The sequence below is a fragment of the Biomphalaria glabrata genome, chromosome 1 (assembly GCF_947242115.1).
Source record: "Biomphalaria glabrata chromosome 1, xgBioGlab47.1, whole genome shotgun sequence".
In the NCBI taxonomy this organism is placed as follows: domain Eukaryota; kingdom Metazoa; phylum Mollusca; class Gastropoda; family Planorbidae; genus Biomphalaria; species Biomphalaria glabrata.
Window position 1 is genome coordinate 87,154,963 of NC_074711.1, and position 25,660 is coordinate 87,180,622.

Genomic DNA, 25,660 nt, shown 5'->3' on the forward strand with positions numbered 1-25,660 from the left:
AGAGAGAGAGAGTGAGAGAGAAAAAGAGAGAGACAGAGATTTTATGTTTTTTTTTTTTTCTAGTCTCCCTCCCATGGTAAAGATCACGTGACGCTCGTTAATAACGCTTATCTATAAATAGAAATATAGCCATAGTTGACAAAAAGGCCCCGGATGTGAATGCTGGGCGATCCATTGATGACGGTCAAATGCTTACAAAAGGGACGTCATCAGGATTGCCGTCGTAACGTGATCAGCTGGCTGCAAGGGGGCACGGCTGCTGATTGGATGTTTATTTATGTTGAAACTTTCTTAAAGAAGAGGGAAGAGAAAAAAAAGAGTATCCATTTACTAGATCTAGTCTTCACTCCAGATAGATGTGTGTGGAGCGTCGATATGGCGCCATTTTAAAATCTCTACCCACGCGCTTAGATCTAAGAAATCTTTCAATCTCATGACTTCGTTTTGTTGTGTAGTCATGTTCACATGTTAAACTTTCACATTTGTCACAGTTTGACATTTTTGTTTAACCAAATAGCAATTTTTGTCAGACAAGGTTATTTTCATACTGAAATTAATCTCAGTTATCTGACCTTTCTTTAATTAGTGATTTAAAAAAAATCATGTCGGCAATCGATAACAGTAGAAGTGAAAACATTTGGGGTAAAAAAACAAAAAGAAGAAAAGCAACTTGTATTAAATGTAGTTGTAATTAGTTTGAATTAAATTTGTAATAGATCTACACTAACAAGAATAAATCTCTGCTACTACAAATATTTTTACCATTTTTTTTTGTTTTTGCTTAGCGCTATTTCACGCTTTTAGCGTTCTCAGTAACGCTACGATGCTAACACTTGTTTTGATCACTCGAGAAGCGGTAAGGGGGGGGGGGAGAATAAAGGTTTATCTGGTCGGTCGCTTTCAAAACAAAACAAAAAAAAACGGGGGATAGTAAGCGGTCCTTTGGGGAATGAAAGAAAATAAAATAAAAAAATTTGATCGAAAACTCGCGGCTTTTCGCGAATTGCGTTGGCCATATTGTGATTCTGTCAAAACCGTGTCATAGTGAACGCCTACGAGGCTAAAGGAACCTATGTACGAAATTTCATGCAAATCCTTATGCTAGTTTAAGAGGCATCTTCATCATTCAGTCAGTCAGTCAGTGGTCTTTTTAGAAATATGATTAGAGAGTATTCATTGAGCAATGTGTCCACCATCCAAGACAGACCCTCCCTTCAAGTCTAATTGATTTTGTGCCTTTAAGACAGGGGTTCTCAACCTGGGGGTCGATTGACGATTTGCCAGGGGTCGCCTAAGACCATCAAAAATAAGGATTGTTATTGTCTATTCTTCTATTGCTGTGTGTGTCTATTGGGAGGAGGGGGGTCGCGACAGAGTGGTACATTGTAAAAAGGGGTCGCCGAGCTTAAAAGGTTGAGAACCGCTGCTTTAACAAATCAACAAATACTTGGCATGGCTTGCTTGCTTGCTGAAAGAACTATGCATGTAAATGAGGTTTAATATGTTTCAGATAGGCTTCAGGTAGACCCTAGCCCTAATCGTCTAAGGTTCGGATACTGCCGGTTTTATTTTGACTAATGTAATAGCTTTCTTATCCCGTAGTTACATAAATTAATTTTTTTTTCTAATTAAGATTGTTACGAAATGTACCAGTTGAATGGCCATAAGATATGTGTTTAATGAACTCTTATGCGTCAGGTGACTCAATCCATCCCTCATGATTCAGATGACTCTAAACCACGTCTCCTAAATCAAATGACTCTAAACCACACCTCAAAAGTCAGATGACTATAAAACCATCTCTGATGAGAAAATGACTCTAAACCTTCTCTTATTAGTCAGATTTTTTTCTAAATTACTATCATGAGTCAGATGACTCTAAACCTTCTCGTATAAGTTCTAAATTACTATGAGTCAGATGACTCTAAACCTTCTCTTATAAATACTACATTACACTTATGAGTCAGATGACTCTAAACCTTCTCGTATAAGTTCTAAATTACTATCATGAGTCAGATGACTCTAAACCTTCTCGTATAAGTTCTAAATTACACTTATGAGTCAGATGACTCTAAACCTTCTCGTATAAGTTCTAAATTACACTTATGAGTCAGATGACTCTAAACCTTCTCGTATAAGTTCTAAATTACTATCATGAGTCAGATAACTCTAAACCTTCTCTTATAAGTTCTAAATTACACTTATGAGTCAGATGACTCTAAACGTGCACATTTTCATTCTATAAAACTTTTTTTTTTTCAAAACATGCTATGACGTCATTGAGAATCAAGCTATTGTTTTTTTAGTCTGAAGAGCTCTCCTAACTTTTTCATTGCTGAAAACTGCCCCCAGTGTCACTTGTTAAGGTAAAACAAAAATATTTCTGTCTTCTTTACCTTCTGAAGTGTGCATCCAGAAGTGTGCATCCAGAAGTGTGCATCCAGAAGTTCTGGATGTGTGCATCCAGAAGTGTGCATCCAGAAGTTCTGGATGTGTGCATCCAGAAGTGTGCATCCAGAAGTTCTGGATGTGTGCATCCAGAAGTGTGCATCCAGAAGTTCTGGAAGTGTGCATCCAGAAGTGTGCATCCAGAAGTGTGCATCCAGAAGTGTGCATTCAGAAGTTCTGGATGTGTGCATCCAGAAGTGTGCATCCAGAAGTTCTGGATGTGTGCATCCAGAAGTTCTGGATGTGTGCATCCAGAAGTGTGCATCCAGAAGTGTGCATCCAGAAGTGTGCATCCAGAAGTTCTGGATGTGTGCATCCAGAAGTGTTCATCCAGAAGTGTGCATCCACAAGTGTGCATCCAGAAGTGTGCATCCTGACTTGGCCAATAAAGGATAAAAAAAAGCATTTCAATACAGATAGGCAAAGCATGTAACTCCGCCAGAAAAAGAATCTAGACAAAAGTGAATTTTCAAATAACAAAATAACAAATAAAAGAACTTTTGCTAATGAAAAAAAAAAATAGTACTAGACATACAGTGTCGTAGCTAGGGTTGGGGAGGGGGGTTCCAAATTAAAAAATTTCTCGGGCCCCCACTTGATAATCCCCCAAATGAATGTCCAATTTTTTTCTACATTAAATATTAAGTCAATGCTTTGTTATTTTACTACTCATGTTGTTATGTAAATTAGGGACCATCTTGCTTGTTTTCAACACGTTAGACTTATATATTTATTAAGTACATTATCTAATGTCATTATGTCAAATGTTGAAATGGAGGGTTCCTAAAGAGGCAAAGCCGCCCGGGACCCGCAAATCCCTTGCTACGCCACTGTAGACATACCTGTTTTGAAAAGTTACATTTTATGTATTTATTATATTAAAATATTAGCTTCATATTATGCCTCAAATACACACACACTTATGTTAGTTCTTGTTTTGTGTTTAATTTGTTAACTAATAATTGTGTAGTAATGAAAGTATAACAGACATACGCTATAGGAGCCTTATTAAAAAAATACTTTATTATAATTTTAAGGTAGTACTGTAGCAGTTATAAAGTTCCCCCTCTCAGGCCATACAGTCTATAAGGTCAGATGATGTTAAGGTCATCTATTTCTTTGGCCAACGGTCCAGGTTCGGAAGCCAAGCGCTTAACCATTCAGCCACCGTGTCACCTTTACATCATCTGCCCTGTAGACCACAAGGACAAAAAGGGGAACTTTACTTTACTGTAGCAGCAGCCTGAGTCAGCCAGGAAAGCTACTGTCTTGGTAGAACTTAAGTCATTGATCATGCGTGACTAGATTGACCAAGGGACACGCGTAGGACGAATCATCTTCTTTTTTGAAGTAACGTCTGTATTTTCTAAGATAAGATAAGATAGCCAGTATAAGTGTAGCACAGCTGTTGTTGTTGCATACAACTGTAGCAGTAGCAGTGTACTAGTAACACTAAAGCCGTAGCCCTAGACCGTAACAATACAGTTGTTGTCTAACATCTTCAAAAGTTCAACATTCCTTTCAAGTTCTCAGACCTTGCGGTCTACTGGGCAGATGCTTGTTGAGGTCATCAGTTTATTTGGCCAACGGTTACCAAACAGGGTGTCATGTGGATATCGAAATGACCAACCGCCTTTACTTCCCCCAACTAAAGTAAGTTTCCCATTAAAGTTGGGTGGACTCAGGGGCGCCCTGAAAATACCCAAATTCCAAAATCCCAGTCTTCAACGAGATTCGAACCCAGGATCCCAGGTTCGGAAGCCAAGCTTAGCCACCACATCCACTTTGTAGATATGTAGCTGTATAGATTCACAAGAGGAGCCCCCATTTCTCATTTCTTTTAACTGAAGGTCAGGCCAATGTAGAAATGGCGTTTTCGGTTCCCTTGGCAAAATGTCGCTTATTTCATTCCAAGATTTTATGCTAATACAAATATTTTTAAAAGAAATTATTCATTGCAAAGTAAAATTTTGAAAACTGAACGAAAGGGCATCGAATTTTTTCTGTCATATATTTTGTTACTTCTACTCCTTTGTTAGAATGAACCCTTAAGTCTTTATACAACTTTTGAACACGTTATTTTCTCACTTCCCGTTTTCGGATAAAGTTAAAAATTCGCTAACATACTCATTGTTAAGGGAAACATATGAATCAATACAAAAATATACATCAGTTTGTTAAGTGTTGGTAAATAATTGATTAATTAATATAAAGAAAAAAAAAGGAAATAACTATTGCAGTATTGATGGGTATTGCAGCAATTGTGTTTTTTTTCTCCCTTTAATTTTCTTTTATTTTTTTTTTTTTAAGATTCTGCTAGTTTCCTAACTCTATTTTTCGTTAGCTTAAAAAGAAGAGCCATATTGTGTCTTTTGTCGCCCATTGTATTTTACAAACGAAAATTAAGCCACTAAAAGTTGTGAAATTTTTTTAGTTAATTGCAGAATTGTTTTTTTGTCGTTTTTTTTTTTTCTAATTTGAAAAGTGTCACATTGACCTTGATCAATGGCAAGCAGGCGGCTACCGATATCTTATATTTCTAAAATACAACCAGATCAGAGATTTAGGTTTCATAAGGCCCTCAGCTTTTAGAAACATACAGCCCCAGCTGTAAAACAAATTTTTCCTTGGCCCTTATTTCAAAATGATTGAAAATATCCCTGTTACCACTTTAAGGGCCCCTAAGCAAGCCGGGCCCTAGGATATAGCTTATGTTACTTATAGGTAAATCCAGCGCTAAGTACAGTATAATAAACACAGTATAATAAATGCTGTATAATAGATACAGTATACATACATAGTGTTTGACTCTAACGAGGTGGCCATAAAGTTTCAAACCACTTAGACTATGAACTCCTCTCTGTATATTTTTCTTCACTCACTGGGATTCGAACTAGATCTATAACTTGAGTTTCTCCCGCCTGTGCACTTTTTGTCTGAGAGGGTGATCATCAATAATGGCCAGACAGCAAAGGGGGAAAAAAAAACTACCTGATTTGCATAGAAGTGCGGCGGTGATAAGGTCAAGATGGCGGAAGCCTGACCTTCACCTTGATCGTCGTTCCGCCTTACAACCAGTCATTGACTTGTCTTTGATTTCTGTCACCCGACCACCGCCACTCAGACCTTCCAGTTTCATCTTCACTTCTGAGAGATTTTCCTAACGGGAAAGTAATGACGGTACTTGGCTCTCTCCTGGGACCTGGTTCCTCTCCTGTAATGGTGACTTAGCTTTTGGAGTCTCTAATATCACTAGTCCCCATCTTGTCACAATGAAGTCTTAGCCTTCATGTGTACATGCTGTTCAGACTTTAACAATTCTATATTAAAGGCGCTTTGAATTAAGTTCAGCGTCAGTCTTTTTATAATGTAAGGTATAAAGTGCGCCCCGATGCAGGGCCGGCCGTAATAATTGCAAGGCTGTATGCGAAATGTATTGCATGGGGCCCAATCAGGGTAGGGATAGGGATAATAATTGAAAGTTAAGATTTTATATTAGAAAATAAATTCGTCTTTGCATTACATTTTTATTAAATGGAAGCTGACAATGCCGTTTTTTTTAATCGCGCGTATGATTGTCGTTTACCCTATTGACTGACACTACCAAAATTACACTTTTGTCTATTTTTAAGGACATTTTATTAGAGTTTTCAGAAGATTTTAATAAATTCAGGAGATTTCCAGGACTTTTTGGTATATTTTGCAAATTTCAGGAGATTTCCAAGAGCTCCTGGAAAATCAAGAGGCCGAAGGAAACCTGTTATATATTTTAATGACTTAATTTAATTTAATATAAATAATTTACACCTAGAATTAGCGCGGCGTCTAAGAAAGTGCTGAGCCAACTTCGAGCGCAAAGGTTGCAGCGGCCTAAGACCGGCCCTGTTCCAAAGTGCCCGCCTTTTCCTGTACGTTGTAGTCGAAACCTGATTTATATCACAAAATTGCTAGTAGACAACTAAACCGGTCTTTGCGTATTAGATCCAGAGTGGTACTGGAATAAACTTTCTTTGAAAAAGAAAAATACAACTTTAATATCAACAGAGTTCAACTAAAGCTGAAATAAACTGATATTTAAACAAATCTAGCTCACTATTAAAACACGTCAATTCACTATGGCTTTCCGGTGTCGTGTCTCGTTCTTAGCTTAGATTACGAAAGAGCCACTTTTCTTGCATCATTCTACAAGACAAACAATTAATGCTCCCTTACATCATCATCACCATGGAAACACACACACACACACACACTCAGTGTCACACCGTTTGAAAGGAATGTTTTCTTGGAAATGCTAATGCCAACACAACAGAGTCTTGTGTGATCTATATTGAAAGGTCGCTTGTTCCTTTCATAATGTACAATAGCTACGAATTTCAACAAAGTTTAATGACATTCGAAGAAAAGCTGTAAGCCTAGAAAAGAAAAGGAAACATTTTTATAATCACATTATGCCAGGTACGAGTTAAAAGGCACTTCTGTTTTATATATCTAAAAAGATTTTAAGCCTCTAATTAAAAAAAAGCGCGCCTAGATTATGTAGCAATTATACATAAAACACTGAACCATAATCATCAAATACAAGAACAAAATTTAATAAAATACTCAGAAAGACACAAAGATAAAGGCCCATTCCTCGTTCCATATGCTAGGACAAATTTGTACAAATACTCCTTCTTCCCTAGTGCTATTAGAGCATGGAATGGGTTGCCTGAGCCAGCCAGGAAAAACAGTGACTTTGCAGAATTTAAGTCATCGGTTGATATGCATGACTGAATGATTGAATGCATGACGCGTAGGACATAATCATCTTCTTTTTTGAAGTAACATGGCAGAATTGAAGTCATTGATTAACATGCATGACTAGACTGACCTCGGGACACGCGTTGGACGTAATCTTTTTTTTTTCTATAGTAACGTCTGCACCTTATAAGTAAATATGTAATAATGTTTTGTTTTCTTTTTGGTAAAAAGTCAGTAATGTATAGTATAACTGAATATTGGTGAAGTAGAAATAGACCTAGATCTAAGAGAGAAGCTCTAAAATTAGAATGAGATGTAAATCAGAACTATAACTACTAATGACTGCTTAAGAAGAATATTTAATTCAATTTATCAAAAAAATATAACATAAAAACAAACAGAAATATAAATTATAAAAGAGTATTTACTAATCCACTCTGATTCGCTATGATGCATAGCCCCAGTCGTCTGCAAGTAGACCTTTCTACTACAATGCATCACGTGATTCTAAAAAATGATAAAAAAAAAAAAAAAATTTTTTTCATGCAAGTCCTGTCAACTTCTCGTCATCTTCAACAGGAAATCATTTTTTCTTAAAATTCTCCGCGTGGGCGTATGGATGCCTATGATGGGGAGTGATGTGTAAATAAGTAGGCGGGGCTTTGGATATTACGAATGAGCTAAGATAATCAAGATATTGACAGATCAACCTTAAAGTCCATCTCGTCTCAACTTTGAATCAATTCTTTTTTATCTTCAGTTATCGAAGTATTTACAAAAGTAGAAAATCGAAAATAAAATGTTGATGTTTAGACAAGAGAGTAAGAAAGAAATCTACCCTACCTGACAGTTCTAAAACATTTACGTGAGTGAACTGTAGCAAACTTGTCCGCTCCAGAATCGGCTTGTTTAGTCACATCAGATTCTATCTTGACTAATGAAATGATTCAGCTGGGCATTGTATTTCAAAATATAACTGTTTTAAAAAGCTTATATCAACTCAGCCCATCAGTTCGTCAGTCTGTCTGTCGGGTAAACATTTCGTCACGTGATCTCTCCCGCTTCCCATTCACAGATCAAGTTGAAACTTTGCACAAATATTCAGTGTCCCTAAATAACCAATGAACCTCATTCACTCATCGTAATCAAACACCCTAACTAGTCTATACAACTTACGCACCTATTTCAAATCCACATGGATATCACGTGACCGCATTTTTCGTTGTGTTATCTATGGACATCATGTAAATGAGGTCCATTTATTTATTAATTAGTGATACTAAATTACTTTTCTTTGATATAGAAAAGAAGAAATACATGTTACATTATTTAGAAATACGGTTGTAAATGTGCAGTTCTTTCCATTAAATTATTATTGTTTAAAATTGTTTTGCTTATGTTTAACTTTGGTTGTTATAACATTGTGCTGTAATCTTGTATTTCTCACAGAGTTTGCCGAGAAGACATGCACAGAGAATGGAACCTGGTTCGTCCATTCAGTCCTGAATACTTCTTGGACCAACTACAACAACTGCATTCATAGACCAGTCGATGTGGACATTAGCTCTCATATAGTAAGTAGCCACTGACTATTGGTCATTCAATTTCTTATATAATAAGAAGCTCTATATCGGTTCTATCTATCTATCTATCTATCTATCTATCTATCTATCTATCTATCTATCCATCCATCCATCCATCCATCCATCTATCTATCTATCTATCTATCTATCTATCTATCTATCTATCTATCTATCTATCTACTATCTATCTATCTATCTATCTATCTATCTATCTATCTATCTATCTATCTGTCTGTCTGTCTGTCTGTCTGTCTGTCTGTCTATCTATCTATCTATCTATCTGTCCATCTATCTATCTATCTATCATCTATCTATCTATCTATCTATCTATCTATCTATCTATCTATCTATCTATCTATCTATCTATCTATCTATCTATCTATCTGTCTATCTGTCTATCTATCTGTCTGTCTATCTATCTATCTATCTATCTATCTATCTATCTATCTATCTATCTATCTATCTATCTATCTATCTATTTGTCTGTCTAACGGTCTGTCTACTTCCTCTATACTTATCTGTTTGTTCATCAACCAAATAAATAAATAGATATTTACGATGAGACCCAGTACCCAATAAAAAAAACAAACAAAATAAAAACAATGTCAAATTGATTAAAACTTAAAAGTATTTGAGACTCAGGCAATTCGACACTTTATTCTGAGACACTCTGAAGAACATTTCATTAAATATTCTCTTCTACTTCTCTCTTACTCACAGGGTGAGAGAGAGAGAAAGGGAGAAAGAGAGAGAGAGAGAGAGAGAAAGAAAGAGAGATAGAGAGAGAAAGAGAGAGTCGTATTTACTTCTGAATCTCATCTACATCATTAAATGGAATGATGGACAAGTCAAAAAATAAAAAGCTTGGAGATTATGGCTTTTGTATTTAGAAAAACAAAACATCAACACACACAAAACAAAAATGTCCATTACCCTATGACGTCATTGTCAGCTCAAAAAAATAGCGTGACCAATTGGCCGACTTACCATTTCGTTTTTTTTTTGTTTCATTTCTCTGCCATGAAGGTAAAGAAAAAGATCCAAATTTTTAGATTTTCAACAGAGGGAAAGGAAGGGAAGGGAAGGGAAAGAGAGGGAGAGAGAGGGAGAGAGAGGGAGAGAGAGGGAAAGAGAGGGAGAGGAAGGGAAAGAGAGGGAAAGAGAGGGAGAGAGAGGGAGAGAGAGGGAGAGGGAGGGAAAGAGAGGGAAAGAGAGGGAAAGGGAGGGAAAGAGAGGGAGAGAGAGGGAGAGGAAGGGAAAGAGAGGGAAAGAGAGGGAAAGGGATGGAAAGAGAGGGAGAGGAAGAGAAAGAGAGGGAAAGAGAGGGAGAGAGAGTGAAAAGAGGGAGAGAGAGGGAGAGAGAGGGAGAGAGAGTGAAAAGAGGGAGAGAGAGGGAGAGGGAGGGAGAGAGAGGGAGAGGAGGGGAAAGTAAGGGAAAGAGAGGGAGAGAGAGGGAGAGAGAGGGAGATAGAGGGAAAGGAAGGGAGATAGAGGGAGAGAGAGGGAAAGAGAGGGAAAGAGAGGGAGAGAGAGGGAGAGGGAGGGAAAGAGAGGGAGAGGAAGGGAAAGAGAGGGAAAGAGAGGGAGAGAGAGGGAGAGAGAGGACGTGCAAGACAGAGAATAGAGAGAGATTGGAGATGGAGAAAGGGAGGAACAATAAGGGAACGTGAGAAAGAGGAAGAGGAGAGAAAGAGGGATAAGAAAGAGATAAAGAGAGAGAGAGAGAGGGAGATTGAGAGAGGGAGGGAGAGAGGGACAGAGACATGGAAAGAGGAAGAGAGAGAAGGAGGGAGTGATGGAAAGAGGGAGAGAGAGAGAGAGAGAGTGAGTAATAAGGAAATATGTTGAACATTTCGCTTTTATTATTTATTTTAAAATGTGTGCAAATCCAACAATAATTTGAGAATCAGCCCATCAGACTTATACCCCCCCCCCCGATCAGATTCATTTCCCCATCAGACTAGTTCCCTCATCAGACTCATCACCACATCAGAATCATTACCTCATTAGACTCATTCCCACATCAGACTCATCACCACATCAGACTCATTACCTCATTAGACTCATTCCCACATCAGACTCATCACCACATCAGACTCATTTCCTCATTAGACTCATTCCCACATCAGACTCATTACCACATCAGACTCATTCCTTCATCAGACTCATTTCCCCATCAGAGTCATTCCCACATCAGACTTATTCCCCATCAGACTCATTCCCCAATCAGACTCATTACCACATCAGATATTCCCCAATCAGACTCATTTCCCAATCAGACTCATTACCACACCAGACTTATTCCCCAATCAGACTCATTTCCCAATCAGACTCATTACCACATCAGACTTATTCCCCCGTCAGACTCATTACCACATCAGACTTATTCCCCAATCAGACTCATTTCCCAATCAGACTCATTACCACATCAGACTTATTCCCCCATCAGACTCATTCCCCTATCAGACTCATTACCACAGCAGACTCATTCCCCAATCAGACTCATTCCCCAATCAGACTCATTCCCCCATCAGACTCATTACATTATCAGACTCATTCCTCCATCAGACACGCGACATTTCTGAAATGACATGCACATTAAAGGGTTTTGTTTTTTGAAAAACTTTTCGCTGTCACAAATTGTTGATGTTTTCTTTATTTTTCTGTAAAATTAAATTGCTTTAAATTACTACCGTTGTGTGCGTTTCATGTGTGTGTGTGTGTGTGTGTGTGTGTGTGTATGTGTGTGTTTTAGTGTGGGAGTTGCATTGTGAAAATTTTGGCTGTAGTGAATGAAATTGTTTCTTTAATATTTTTTTGTGTGTTGTTTCTTTCAGTTCAAGGATTAGGAGGATCATGGTCATGGGGTGGGGGTGGTGGTAAGTAAAACAGGAGGCGCTGTGGTTGAGTGGTATAGCGCTTGGCTTCCGAACCGTGGGGTCCCGGGTTCGAATCCAGGGATTTTAACTTTCGGGATCTTCAGGGCGCCTCTGAGTCCACACAGCTCCAATGGGTCCTGACATTGGCTAGGGCAAAGTAAGTGCGGATGGTCAAGGTTAATGACACCCTCATTACCCGTCGACCATAGAAACAGATGACTTTTACATTCTCTGCGCAATAGATCTCTAGGTCTGAAAACTACATTTGACTTAAAAAAAACAACAACCTATTCTATTTATCAATGAGAAACACTTGTTACACTTTAAAGTGCCGAAGTGCAACATAGATCTATGACCTGCAGATGTTAAAATGCTGCTATAATTTAACAAGCGTAGATATAATTGAGAGTTTTTGTTTAGATCTATTTATTCTAAAGATCTAGACCTATTTAAACGAGACAGCATTGTTTGTTTAAAGATGTGGGGTGTATGGATCATTGGCTTAAACCACTTGGCTTCCTAGAGTTTTAATTGACATTCGACACGATCTGAGTTATTTTTAATGAGCCCTGGAAATCTTTCTATGTTTTGAGAAAGGGTTTAAAATAGTTCATACAATGCGATCGCAAAGATTGTGGTAGAAATTGTGATGTCGCAAATTTACACATAGTCCCTTTCATAATAATATATAATCAATATATAATAATATATAATCAATCAAGCAATAGTGTAATGCCGAAGATACAAATTTAAGCAAAAACATAAACAAATATTTTAAAATAAATAATAATAATAAAAAAAACATTTATTCTCGAACTTAGAATTACTATGAATGATTAACCCACTTCACAAATAAATAACATACCTTAATTTCAATACACCTACATCAGTCACTGAGGCCCCGAAACAGTTCATGCATCTTCTTTAATAGTCACTACACTCTACGTCTTTCCCTCTTTTCTGGAACTATCTAAGTTATTTTTAGCACGTATGGAAACTTCTTAATTTTTGTCTTAGTTTTAAACTAACTTGTAAGCAATGTACAACTACGAGCTGGCTACGCCATTCATCTATGTACTAGAAATGTACTGACTAACAAAACAAGTTATTTTTAAATATATGATCTTGAAACCCTTACGGCACGTCATACCCCGTTCTCATAACGCATAATATATCATGAGATTCTCACTCTACAAAAATAATTCTAAATATGCAAATCATATTATATCTGTAAAGTGTTTAAAAAATGTCTTTTACAGGAAATCGCCGACAATTTGATTTTGCTGTATACAATAGGTTACATATATGATCTTGAAACCCTTACGGCACGTCATACCCCGTTCTCATAACACATACTATATCATGAGATTCTCACTCTACAAAAATAATTCTAAACATGCAAATCATATTATATCTGTAAAGTGTTTTAAAAAATGTCTTTTACAGGAAATCGCCGACAATTTGATTTTGCTGTATACAATAGGTTACAGTGTGTCGTTGGTCTCTCTGCTGGTAGCTGTAATCATTATGTTAAACTGGAGGTCAGTGTGGTTTTCATTTTATTTGGATTTAGTACTAGCATTTTACCCGGACTTTGTTTGAGTAGAAATGTTTATAGAGAGCTCGACATTGAGTTTATTTTCAGTTTAATTGGTTAAAAATATAAAACATCGGCGTCTAAATAAACGAAAAAAATATTGACTGATATCATCAAAAAAAAACAAAACAAAAACAAAAAAAAATTTTTATAAATTATAACTAAAAAGTATTTTTTTTTTAATTTTTTTTTTTAGTTTATTGACACTTATTGCATGGAACATAAAATAGAATATTCTCTTTTGAACTAGGGATAACTTGTATTCTCTGAGAAAACCGTAAGAATAGTCATTTGCGTTTTAAAAACAATAAAACATTTTTTTAAATATACAATTCAAAATTTTTAAGGAAATGAAGGTTTACAAATAAGATTTTATAAAGGAACATGTCATAGCCAAGCTTGATACTAGTTTGAAATCAAATTGATGTGAACATTTTTTGTTTTTGTTTTTGAGTAATAGATTCTATAAGCTTAAGCAAATTAATGTACTGTTTTGCTAAACAGTCTCGTTACAAACTAAGTTAAAATGAAAGTCAGGGTCGGCTTTAGGTATAGGCAAAGTAGGCAGCCGCCCAGTGCCTTTAATAGGCGAGGGTCATATGTATATATTCCTTCGGTTTTTATAGAAGAAATAGCGAAACTTGTGCATAAGTAATTGTTGGAGTACACTTCGTTTTCAATAAATTGCGTACTTTTATTTGTTCGCTGTTTATTTTTCTAGTGGTTTTTTTTTTTTTTTTGGGGGGGGGGGGGGCACAATATTCTTTTCGCCTAGGGCCTCCAATCATCTAAGGCTGGCACTGTCATAGTTATATACCAGCTTTTAGCCAACATTTCTTCACCAAAGTACTTTAGATATTTGTAAAGCTTCGTTACCTTGATACTTTCTCTTATTTCTATAAGAGTAACCGTTCTTTCTTCAAGTTCCTCAATGCCAAGACAATAACAACAAAATAGCTATTCTATGTTTTCTGATTCTGTGACCTTTAACCTTTAACTTTCTTAATGTTGCAGACGACTGCACTGCAAGAGCAATACTCTCCACATCAACCTGTTTATAGCCTTCATCCTACGAGCTGCCATGTCCTTTATGAAAGACAGACTCTTTGTCGGAGGACTCGGACTTCCACAGGACATCAAACGATCCGAAGACAGGACATTGATATTCTTAGACGAAGGACCGGTCAGTCAATTTCAAATTACAATAAAAATAAAACAACATTTAAAAGGAAGACAGTCTAAGTTAAGGTGCCACCGATAATAACGCCAGGATAAAAAGGGTTAAATAAAATGAAGAAAATCGTTTAATGATAAAATGTTTTGTACTTTGAAAATGAACGAGAGAGATTTTTTTTGGTTGAGTGACAGGAACTTGGACAGGAACATAGATCAAAGAGTCAAGCATGAATAGTGATCCCTTACTGTCTTTAGACCAGTCCATGCATTGAATTAAGAAGGCACCAGCATGAAAGTGTTTGATTCGTTTGTTAAAACAAGCTGCAAGTAACTCGGTCATACTTCGGTCATACTGTTAAGAGTTACGTGCCTTGACTGTTTCGTTCTCTCTTTAATTCTCCCACATTCTCTTCACGTGCTTTCACAAGGAGACCACACACACATACGCACACACACACGCACACACTCACGAACACAGGCACGTGCGACAATTACGTCAAGTACCAAATAATGAAGTCTGAGCGCCAGAAATGACTCCACAGGGCAGGAAAAGAAAAAAATCTGAAGACCTAATAGTTGTCAATGAAGATCAGAAAACCGGAAGCCTGTAAAATAGAACTCTGGGAGACGCAACAATGTACCAATTAAAGAAAATAATTATGTTTCAGATGCATCTGACGTCATATAGAAATATGATACTACTTCTGCTCTTTGGTCTTCAACAATTTATTTCGAAATTTAAGTTTTTGTACAAAATATAACATACAAGTATAATTATAATTAGTATACGTCAAGATGGAGCTCGATTGGCTGTGTGAACTGGCCAACAACGCTCCCAATACTAGCCTCAGGTCTGTCTCTTGTAAACCTTTACAACTAAATTTTATTTAGTGGCTTTGAAAATCCTTTTTTTTTTTGCCTGACAATTTTATTCATTTTAAAAATTCACTGGTCGTCAAGATTTGGATCTGAAAACTCGTGATCTAAAACGTATATTTTTTTTTCTCTTTCGACCTACTTTTGTTGAACTCTGACCTGCTCACCAAATGCGCATTCTCGTGTTGCAACGCTATCGACCATATTACTAGGTGAACATTTAGTGCGCTGTCAATCCGCGTTCAGAAATAGAAATATGAATGACAGACCCGTTAATACCTATTTAGTAAGAAATTTACTAACGGAGAACATATAAATATATATATATACATGAAACATTCACTCTAACACTCAAGTCACAGAATGTCTTGAGTCTTTAAGGCGCTAACTTACTTTTATATTTCTATTTCGTTCGCCAGCACTGGGAATGTCGCACGCTGTTTGTACTTCTGATGTTCGCTATTTCGGCCAGTCAAACATGGATGCTCATGGAGGGGCTCTACCTCTACCTTCTGGTTCACAAGACGATGGTCACGGAGAGGCTTGGGGTCAAACCTTACATCGTTCTCGGCTGGCGTGAGTATATGTAACTCATTAGTGGCTGGTTAATGATGAATCCACTTGGTACAAAAGTTGGGGCCGCTGTAGCACGGGACGGGAAGTCTGGAAGTTTCTGAAACGCCCAAAACCGGGAGGACGAGTGGTCGAAGCTAGACAGAAAGGACCAAGCAATTTGGGCAAGTATTCGCACTGGACCCTGTTCGATGGGAGACTGTTTCGCTAGGATCCAAGAAAACCACGATCCCAGATGTATCAACTGTTGCTTGAAGGCGAGACAGTAGAACACATCCTCAACAATTTCAGAGTGCTCAGAAACTATTTGGAAAGTATGCATAGATAGAACTGGTGCATGCGGGGGTCGTGTCCTGTACGGAGACAGACAAACCCTGCATAACACTGCCAGACACTTTGACCGTACTACAAGAGACTAATCTCAGTATTGAAGTTTAGTGCATGGAGCTTACACATGGAGGTGGGTTTAGTAAGTAAACTAGTCAATACGACAACTGGAGATCAATTAGAAACGCGACGAAGCTTATTTTAACAAGATAATTCAAAAAGATACTTCCCTTGCTAAACCTCTTTATATAATTATTATGTATAGAAGAGTCTACTAAATTAATCATGAGAATATTATTAGTGTAGTAGATTTACACATTCAATTAACTTACTTTTTCTCGAGATAGGAGGGGGAGGGGATTGTTAATTAATTATTTTGTTTAGTATCAAATAAATGCTACTTATTGAGAAACATGGCTGTATATGTGGAGTTATTCCCCTTTTAAAGTTTTTAAAGTTTTATGCACGTGTTTTCTCTCACTTCTCGCTCATGGATCAAGTTAAAATTTCGCATAATTATTCATAATCTATGACAATACACGAATCAATAAGAAATTAACCACTTAGTTAATCAATTAGTGGTAGTAATGAATTAGTTTTGTTTTATATAGAAAAAAGGAGTTAATTTATGCAGCATTGAGATATATGTCATTTTTTGCGGTTGTTACTTCTAGAATAGCTTTGTTTTTTTCTAAACAAGTTGTTTTTTTCTAATTTGCTTGTTAATTACTAGTGTCAGAGTCTACATGTCAAACTATTATTATAATGTTTTTTATAATACATATTCATCAAATCGTGTGTCGTTAATCTTACACCGCTCATTGGTGACACAATTTTCTGTTCGCAGTTCTTCCCTGGACATTTCTGACTCCATGGATTATCGTGAAATATATCTACGAGAATAAATTGTAAGTAAACACATGTATATGTGTTTTTTAACTCCTCATATACAAAAGGACACACAGAAAGCTAAGGGGAAAATAACGCCATGGACAAAGATGATGAGCACAATTTTAATATAATACTCTGTCTGTCTGTCTGTCTGTCTGATTATTAAAAAGTTTATACCAGTTATTTCTCCCAAACTATTCTCGGATCTAGTTGAAATTTCGCACAATAATTCATTTTGAAGACATAAATCGATAAAACAAAATTAACCATTTAGTTTATTTTTTTCTGGTAATTAATTATTTCGTTTGGTACCAACAAGGGAAATTAATCCTTCAGTATTCACCCATTTGGCTAAATATATAGGATTTCTTCCCCTCAGATAATTGAACACGTTATTTCTTACACACCCATTCTCGGATACAATTGAAAATTAAACAGTTATTTTACTTAACAGTAACATGAATTAAAACATTAACCAAGAAGTCAATTAATTATTAGTATTTATTTTGTTTAATATCAAATAAAGGAAATAATTTCTGCATTATTGAGTGATGTAGTTGTAAGGGTGGGATTCTTTCCCTTTGTTTTTAAAGAATTTTAAAAATATTTTGCTTATTTCTTGTGAACTCGAAGTTGGATGTGAAGTCTTATCTTCGTTCTGAAAAAAACCAATTTCACTTTGTTCGGGCAGATTGGGTCTTTATAAGAGGATTTAACTATTTTTGAGTAATTGAGATGAACGGAGTGATTCCCCCTTGAGAAGGTTGTATAAGGCCATGTAGAGTGTATTTAGTTGCAACTGGACCCTGCTGTGTGTTGTATGAACTGTGTACCTTGTTTTCTGTTAGTTACTGGTAAAAAAAAAAAGCAACTTATGTCACAACTAGTGTGAAGGGTGGTCGAGAGGCTAAGTACGCCTGAACTTGGCTTGACTTGACTACATATGAAGGGGACTCGAGGTTCGACACCCCGACTCGAGCAGAGTTGTGTTTACTGAGCGCCCAAAGACAGCACGGAAAACCTCCCAGATACCCCCCCTCCCACATTGGTCCACAAGTGAGATTGGACCATAGCTCTCTTAGCATGCTAAAAGCATGAAAGTAGCGCTATATAAAAGCTATAATTAATTAGCTATATACAGGTGTCCGGGTCAAAAGCGTATGAGAACCTCCGAGTATCTTTTATCTATTGAGAAATCTTTACAAGCAAGTTTCACAAAATAAAAAAACATTAAGGGAGTCAATTATCAGGCATAATAAATGTGATCTTTTAGGTATCGCATTGGTGAGGATAACATGTTACATGTTTAGGATTTGACGCTATATATTAATTGCTTTATGATTCTCTGACGTTGACCTTGGCTTCGTGACATTGACCTCTTCATCTGGACCTTCCACAGCTGCTGGAACATGCAGTCCAACCCAGTCTATTTCTGGATACTAAAAGGTCCCTGGACAGCCGTGGTCCTGGTAAGAGTTAATGTAGCTTAATTGTAGCAGTTAATCACTAGTGTAGCAGTTAATCACTAGAGAATATATCAAGTAGGCTTCAATGGCTACCAAGTTATGAATCTACAACCAAAATAATCGTCTCATTACATTTTCCATTATAGTTGTGGAAATAATTTTTTTTTAAAGTGTGTAGGGGTTGAAAAATATATTGAATCCTTTTTAATGGTCTTTGCTTCTTTCTTTCTCTCTCATTCTTTCTTTTTCTCTCTTTCTCTCTCTCTCTCTCTCTCTTCACTCTTTCCCTCTTTCTCTCTCCCCTGTCTCTCTCCTCTCTCTTTCCCCCCTCTCCCTTTCTCTTTCTCTGTTCCTCTTTCTCCCTTTCCCTTTTCTCTTTCCCTCTCTCTCTCTTTCTCTTTATATCCCTTTCTCTTGCTCTCTCTCTCTCTTTCTCCATTTCTCCCTTTCTCTCTCTCTCTCCCTCTTATTTTCTCTCTCTCTCTCTTTCTCCCCCCTCCCTCTCTCTCTCTGCCTCTCCCCTCCATCTCTCTCTCTGCCTCTCCCCTCCCTCTCTCTCTCTGCCTCTCCCCCTCCCTCTCTCTCTCTCTTTGTATACATACAATATCCTGTGAAAACTTTTTTATCAAACAAACATTTTTTCCTTATTTAGTTAGTAATAGTTTCCAGTTAGTGTAGGTCCATTAGACTGTTTTGTATTTTTACTTTACAATCACTCGTCATTGAACTATTTTTAGAACTATGCTTAACTTTTTATCTAACACAGGGCTGAACATTAACATGAACAAATTTGCTGATCATTTATCGATTTTTCAGATCAATTTCTTTTTCTTTCTCGATATCATCCGGGCACTTATGACAAGAGTCAGAAATAACCAACGCCATGCGGGGCGATCTCAGTACAGGTAATGGAATAACATCAAGATTAAGGCACATTCCTCGTTCCATATGCTAGGACAAATTTGTACAAATTCTCTTTCTTAAAAGCACTACGCCTAACAGCAGAGTTTCTCGCCAAGGCTCTACGGGAGGATTAATCTTTCCAGTCTTGCCATCAATTGGCTCCTTCTTCCCTAGTGCTATTAGAGTTTGGAATGGGTTGCCTGAGCCAGCCAGAAAAACCAGTGACTTAGCAGAATTTAGCTCATTGGTTAATATGCATGACTAAATGCATGACGCGTAGGACGTAATCATCTTCTTTTTTGAAGTAACGTCTGTATTATATAAGATACTGTAATGGCCACTAGAGTTGAGTTTTGTATTCTAAAAATTAACTAATTAGTCCAAAGACGTCGTGCACTTTGACTATTTTGGTTGAAATAATTCAAATATCAACAAAAAAAATTTTGCGATAGTCTCAAAATTTAAATCCTTTGAAGATCTACAATATGTTTTCAACATTCAAGTCTCTGTATGAGAAATTCTATAGAAGTAACAATAATATTTATGAATAAATACAAATACTATCTTATCTTGTATTTTTATCTTGGCTTTTGATGGATTTCTTGGGTTTTCGTGATTCAATCTGTTAGTGTCAATCAGATTAGTAATGAACATCTCTGACAGGTAATTATACCACTCTGAGCTGGTTACAACTGGTCCCTACAACCGTAGACAGAAAAAAAAAAAGGATTATTGTCATGACACACAAAATCTTGAGAGGAAAATGGAATCGATGTAAAAAAAAAAAAAAGATTTTTGTACGAAACGAACACTGCATATAGGAAGCCAAACAGTTTATATATTTACATGAGTGTATATAACTTCTATGACAATCGGTCTCGGTCTAGTGCGCATGCCTCGCGTATATCACCGTAGTTGGCCGGAACACTACCTGTGACGTCAGCCTGTGGATGGTCGATGGAGACCATTAGATACTCAGACAGACACAAAGATAAACGCACATTCCTCGTTCCATATGCTAGGACAAATTTGTACAAATGCTCTTTCTTCCTTAGTGCTATTAGAGCATGGAATGGGTTGCCTGAGCTAGCCGGGAAAACCAGTGACTTGGCAGAATTTAAGTCATCGGTTAACACGCATGGCTAGATGCATGACGCGTAGGACGTAATCATCTTCTTTTTTTTTGAAGTAACGTCTGTATTATATAAGATAAGATAAGATCGTAGCCACGTCACAGGTCGGACGCTATGTCTCGATACCGCACGTGTAGATGTCACGTGGGACGTCGTTACCAAGCTGTGACTTGAGGCGGGAAGGAGCTTCCGCCTTTTTCAAAAAATTGAAGTGCTGTGACCTTGACCTATTTTCCGTTGATGGTGTATTCATGAATGCATTTTTAAGTAAGAGAAATCAGTCTTCGTAAAACTGCTTAAAATTCAATGTTTCAAATGAAACTTTGACCATGATATGTCCACAAAAATTACAATTTCATTTTCTAATAATTTCATTTACTACATGTGTCGATACCGCGTTCTTCTGTATTTACTTTAGCAGAGCGCAAAATTGTAAAATAGCATTAAAAATATGTCAGCTTTGTAAGAAATCTAGCCATAATTTTTTTTGTTTGAGTGTAGTTGGGGGGGGGGGTATACTGGGACTTATCAACTACCTGTACCCACCTTTCTACTATTAAGAGACTACACCTATGAATTTCAAAATAGACGTTTTTGTCCTGAACTTCTGCCATAAGAGTTTTTTTTTCTTCTTCTTTGTGATTATAATTTTTGCGTATTGAGACACACACAAAATTCTTTAATTCCTTCCAGCAGTCGAGCTCTTTGATGTAGATTCCAAGTTAATTAAAGTTTTTCTTGTCCCAGGGAACAGTCTTTTGTTTTGTTCTTTTATACTGTCTTTAAAATATAAAATGTTTCTTAAACCATTTTACATTAAAATATGTGTGTGTGTGCTATGCATTTGTGAATATGTGTGGTATCTATGTGAGAGTGTGACTGTATATGTTAATAGTGTAATTTTGCTGGAAAAAAAAAACTCCAAGGCTGTTAATATAACTATTGAATTACAGAATGGTAAGTCAAACTAATGGCATGCATTAGACCCAGCGGTTCTCAACCTTTTAAGCCCGGTGACCCTATTCTACAATCCCCCACTCTGCCGCGACCCCCTCCACACACACACATTCAGCAATAGTATACAAAAAAACAATCCACGTTTTCGATGGTCTTAGGCGACCCCTGACAAATCGTCATTCGACCCCCCCAAGGGGGTCGCGACCCACAGGTTGAGAACCCCTGCATTAGACGAACTGACTGTAGTTGACTGACCTGTCTGTGCTGCGTGCCTTTTATATTGTTCGTAACATTTCCAGACTAGATATTTCTCGAGCACACCTGCTCTGTTTTTTTATTTACACGAGTTAATATCTAGACCATATGATAACACGACGTCTTTTTTTTTCATGACGTCACAAATTCAAGAGTTCCCCTTTCAAACCTTGCAATCTATGGGGCAGAGGTTGTGAAGGTCGTCTGTTTCTGTGGCCCACGGTTAACGAGGGTGTTCAGTGACCAGCACAACGTCTAGCCGCATTAGAGCTGGATGGACCTAAGGATCCCAGAAAGTAAAAATCTCAGTCTTTAACAGGTTTTGAATCAGGGATCTTCTGTTTGGAAGCCAAGCGCTTTACAACACAGTTACCACGCCGAATTGAAGAGTAGATTAAGCATATTTACTCTTGTCGTGGTCAGTGACGGACCGAGACCAATCGTCATAAGCCAATAAAAACATAGAAGGCCTGACCACTGACCTGCAAAGTCGCAACCAGTGTGCAGTTTAGACCAATAGCTCGTTGCCACGTCGTACAGACTTGTGACGTGGCAACGAGCTATTGGTCTCCACTACCCACAGGTTGTGACGTCGCAGGTCAGTGTCGAGGTCTTCTATAACGAATGGTCTTAGACCAGCGGTTCTCAACCTTTTAAGCTCGGCGACCCCTTTTTACAATCCCCCACTCTGCCGCGACCCGTCCCCCCATACACAAATACAGAATTGTAGGGTAGACAATAACAATCCATATTTTCGATGGTCTTAGGCGACCCCTGGCAAATGGTCAATCGAACACCAAAGGGGTCGCGACCCACAGGTTGAGAACACCTGTCTTAGATGGACGCTTGTGGTGTTTAATGTGGTCTATGGTTTACACTAGTTAAATTATTGTGCGCTTGCCTACTTTAAGTTCTAATATAGGTGAATACGTTTGTGAATACGTCTCATATCTCTGTTTCAGAAAATTCGGCAAATTCATTCTAGTACTGATTCCTCTGTTTGGAATCATGTACATTGTTTTAAACTTCGCCTTTCCATCAGAAGTCATGCTGGGGGACTACAACGTCATCTATATGTATATTGAAATGTGTTACAATTCTTTTCAGGTATGTTATGCCTTTTTTTTTCGAGTTTGTCAATCTAAAGAAAGAGATTCTGTAATATATGTTCCATTCGTTGGTATGCATTCTATACTCTTATTTAATCAAACAGTTGTGTTAGTTAAGCAAGAACACAATATTACTGTTGTAATAAGGTATGCTAATAAGGTCTAAAAACTGTCGGTAGGATCTGACTGACATCTCCTGTCATCTTGTTACGTTTTAAATGCCAAGCGCCTGTCATATAGATATGCTTCGGGAGCTCAAGACCTGTCTAATAGATATGGTTTGGGGGGTTCAACACCTGTCAAATAGATATGGTTTGGGGGGGTTCAACACCTGTCAAATAGATATGGTTTTGGAGGGGGGGGGGTTCAACACCTGTCAAATAGATATGGTTTGGGGGGTTCAACACCTGTCAAAAGATATGCTTTGGGCGGATTCAACACATGTCAAATAGATATGCTTTAGGGGGTTCCACACCTGTCTAATAGATATGGTTAGGTGGGGGGGGGGTTCAACATCTGTCAAATAGATATGGTTTGGGAGGTTTGAACACCTGTCTAACAGATATGCTTTAGAGGATTCAACACTTGTCTAATAGATATGGTTTGGGGGTTCAACACCAGTGATATAGATATGCTTTGTGGAGGGGCTCAACACCTGTCAAATAGATATGCTTTGGGGGAGTTTAAACCTGTCAAATAGATATGCTTTGAGATGTTTAATAAGTGTCAATTATCATCATAGATATTATCACCTAAAGACATACAATATACACTTTAATACAAAGTGCATGGAGACAGACTGTGCGTGCTTGGACAACCCTCGCTAAGACCAAATAATTGAAGCGGCTTTAATCAAGAGGGAAAAAAAGAAAGCTGCCCTGTCCGCTAGCCCTGAATCAGATACATACACATGTATGAATTGTGGCAAAGTCTGCCGCTCTAGAATTGGCTTGATTAGCCACACCAGATTCTGCCCCGTCTCAAGACTAAACCAAAACCAGCGACTCATCTGGGCGCATCCATCGCCTTTCGAGTATTTTAACATAGAATTCTGGTTAAAAAAAAACTTTATTTAAGTCAAGAAATTTGTTCATGTGAAACTTTACATTAAGAATGTTCATCGATTTTATTTTTTGGGTTTAAGAATTTCGCTATGATTCTGTAAGGTCAAGGAGTTGATTCCAGAAACTTTTTCTTTGATAAAACATTTATCCCCCCCCCCCAAAAAAAAAGTTCTTCTCACTGTTTTTCAAGTACATTTTCTTAAGAGCCTGAGTCAGACTTTGATAGATGAAAAGTTCACAAGTAGACCCACGCTTTCCCGAGATTCACTTTACAAATTAAAGAAATGTCTTTCAAAAAGTTCCGTGAAAGCAGTCTCTCATAAAATCAATTTTTCTCAAGTTCTGCAAAGTTTGGTCAGCCAACAGAGTATCTGTGACATCATTACTCCTGATGAGATCAGTGTAAAAATAATCTTCCAGTACATTAAGCACATGATTAAGACATCATAAAAGACAGAAACACAATAGGCACATTAATCTAAAAAAAACACTAACGAACTTTTTTTTTATCGCGGACTTCTACGTTTTACGAGAGAGCCAAATTACTTTAAACGCTGCTATGCAATAGTTGAATATTATAAATTTAAAAAAGTTCCGGTTTATAAGAGTTATGGAGTGTGTGTGTGTGTGTGTGTTTCTATGGTGACGGTGGGAAGAGGTTAGTGATTGGTTGTGAATGATGCAACATAGGTGGCATTGTCGTCACTTGGTCTTAAGGGAGACAACTCAAGAACGTAAGACTGAAAGGTTGTGTAATTGTAGTGAATTAGATTTCTTTCAATATAATTCGAGATTGGTGAGGACTTTCTTGCCAGCACTCACACCAGAATAAAGAAAGAGAGGCAGACTAAAAAAAATACATGGGAAACACCAGCAAATAATAAACTTAATTGAAGCATTGAGTGTAGCAGTTTACAGGAAGTTTGTTGGAGTAGTACCAGCAGTTGTTTTGTAAAATGCTGTACATTATTCGGATGTTCCTTCAGAGTTGAAGCTAATCTACTTCCTAGTCCCAATTTCACTCAGAACGGAGGAGGAGGGGGGGGGGGATTGCAGCGGGAAGGAATTGAACCCAAGATGACCTTCGAACGACCGTACGACAGTTCAGCGCGCACACCCCACGACCAGGCAACCATCCAGCTATTCTGTATAAAGCGCAAAAGATTAATGATGTTAAGAGGACTTTGACTCAAGCTCTACGGAACAAAATTAATTGCACGAAGACTAATTCATTTAAACATATTCTTAGAATATGGAACCTTCCTAACTTACAGATAAGAAATGACAGTCCTGGACATGAAACTATAAAACACGCTGGAAGAAGTTTTTAATTTACAAACATAACAATAGAAACTAGATCAAAGATTTGACAAACATCAAACATCAATGTAAATGTGACATTCTTGCTGAATGCTCTGAATCTGCAATTAAACTGGGTCGAAGGAGAGCGCCCCTGCATCACAATAAGATTCAAATTAGAGCAGCAGGCCAGCTGTGAAAAAGATTGGGGAAAAGCAAAATTATGGAAATTCAGTCCATTCGACTAACTTTGGTTACATCCTGGACGATGTACTCCTGCCGTAGGTCAATCTGCCACGAGCCATGATTATTTATGGATGCTTGAATAATGTCTAGAATGGTGAAGAACTAGAGGAATTTGTGTATCCTCGTAATATATGCAAG

The 25,660-nt window shown here is 37.4% G+C and overlaps 1 protein-coding gene across 1 annotated transcript in view; it reads left to right on the forward strand.

Annotated features, from left to right (window-relative positions):
• The window catches only part of LOC106054276 (parathyroid hormone/parathyroid hormone-related peptide receptor-like), a 141,298-nt gene that overhangs the window by 110,324 nt on the left and 5,314 nt on the right, over positions 1–25,660 (forward strand). The window contains exons 3-10 of the mRNA XM_056018352.1: positions 8,638–8,762; positions 13,097–13,191; positions 14,262–14,430; positions 15,719–15,875; positions 17,047–17,107; positions 18,490–18,559; positions 19,373–19,461; positions 22,767–22,911. Of these exons, the coding sequence (XP_055874327.1) occupies positions 8,638–8,762; positions 13,097–13,191; positions 14,262–14,430; positions 15,719–15,875; positions 17,047–17,107; positions 18,490–18,559; positions 19,373–19,461; positions 22,767–22,911 (911 nt within the window). The remainder of the gene's footprint in view (positions 1–8,637; positions 8,763–13,096; positions 13,192–14,261; positions 14,431–15,718; positions 15,876–17,046; positions 17,108–18,489; positions 18,560–19,372; positions 19,462–22,766; positions 22,912–25,660) is intronic.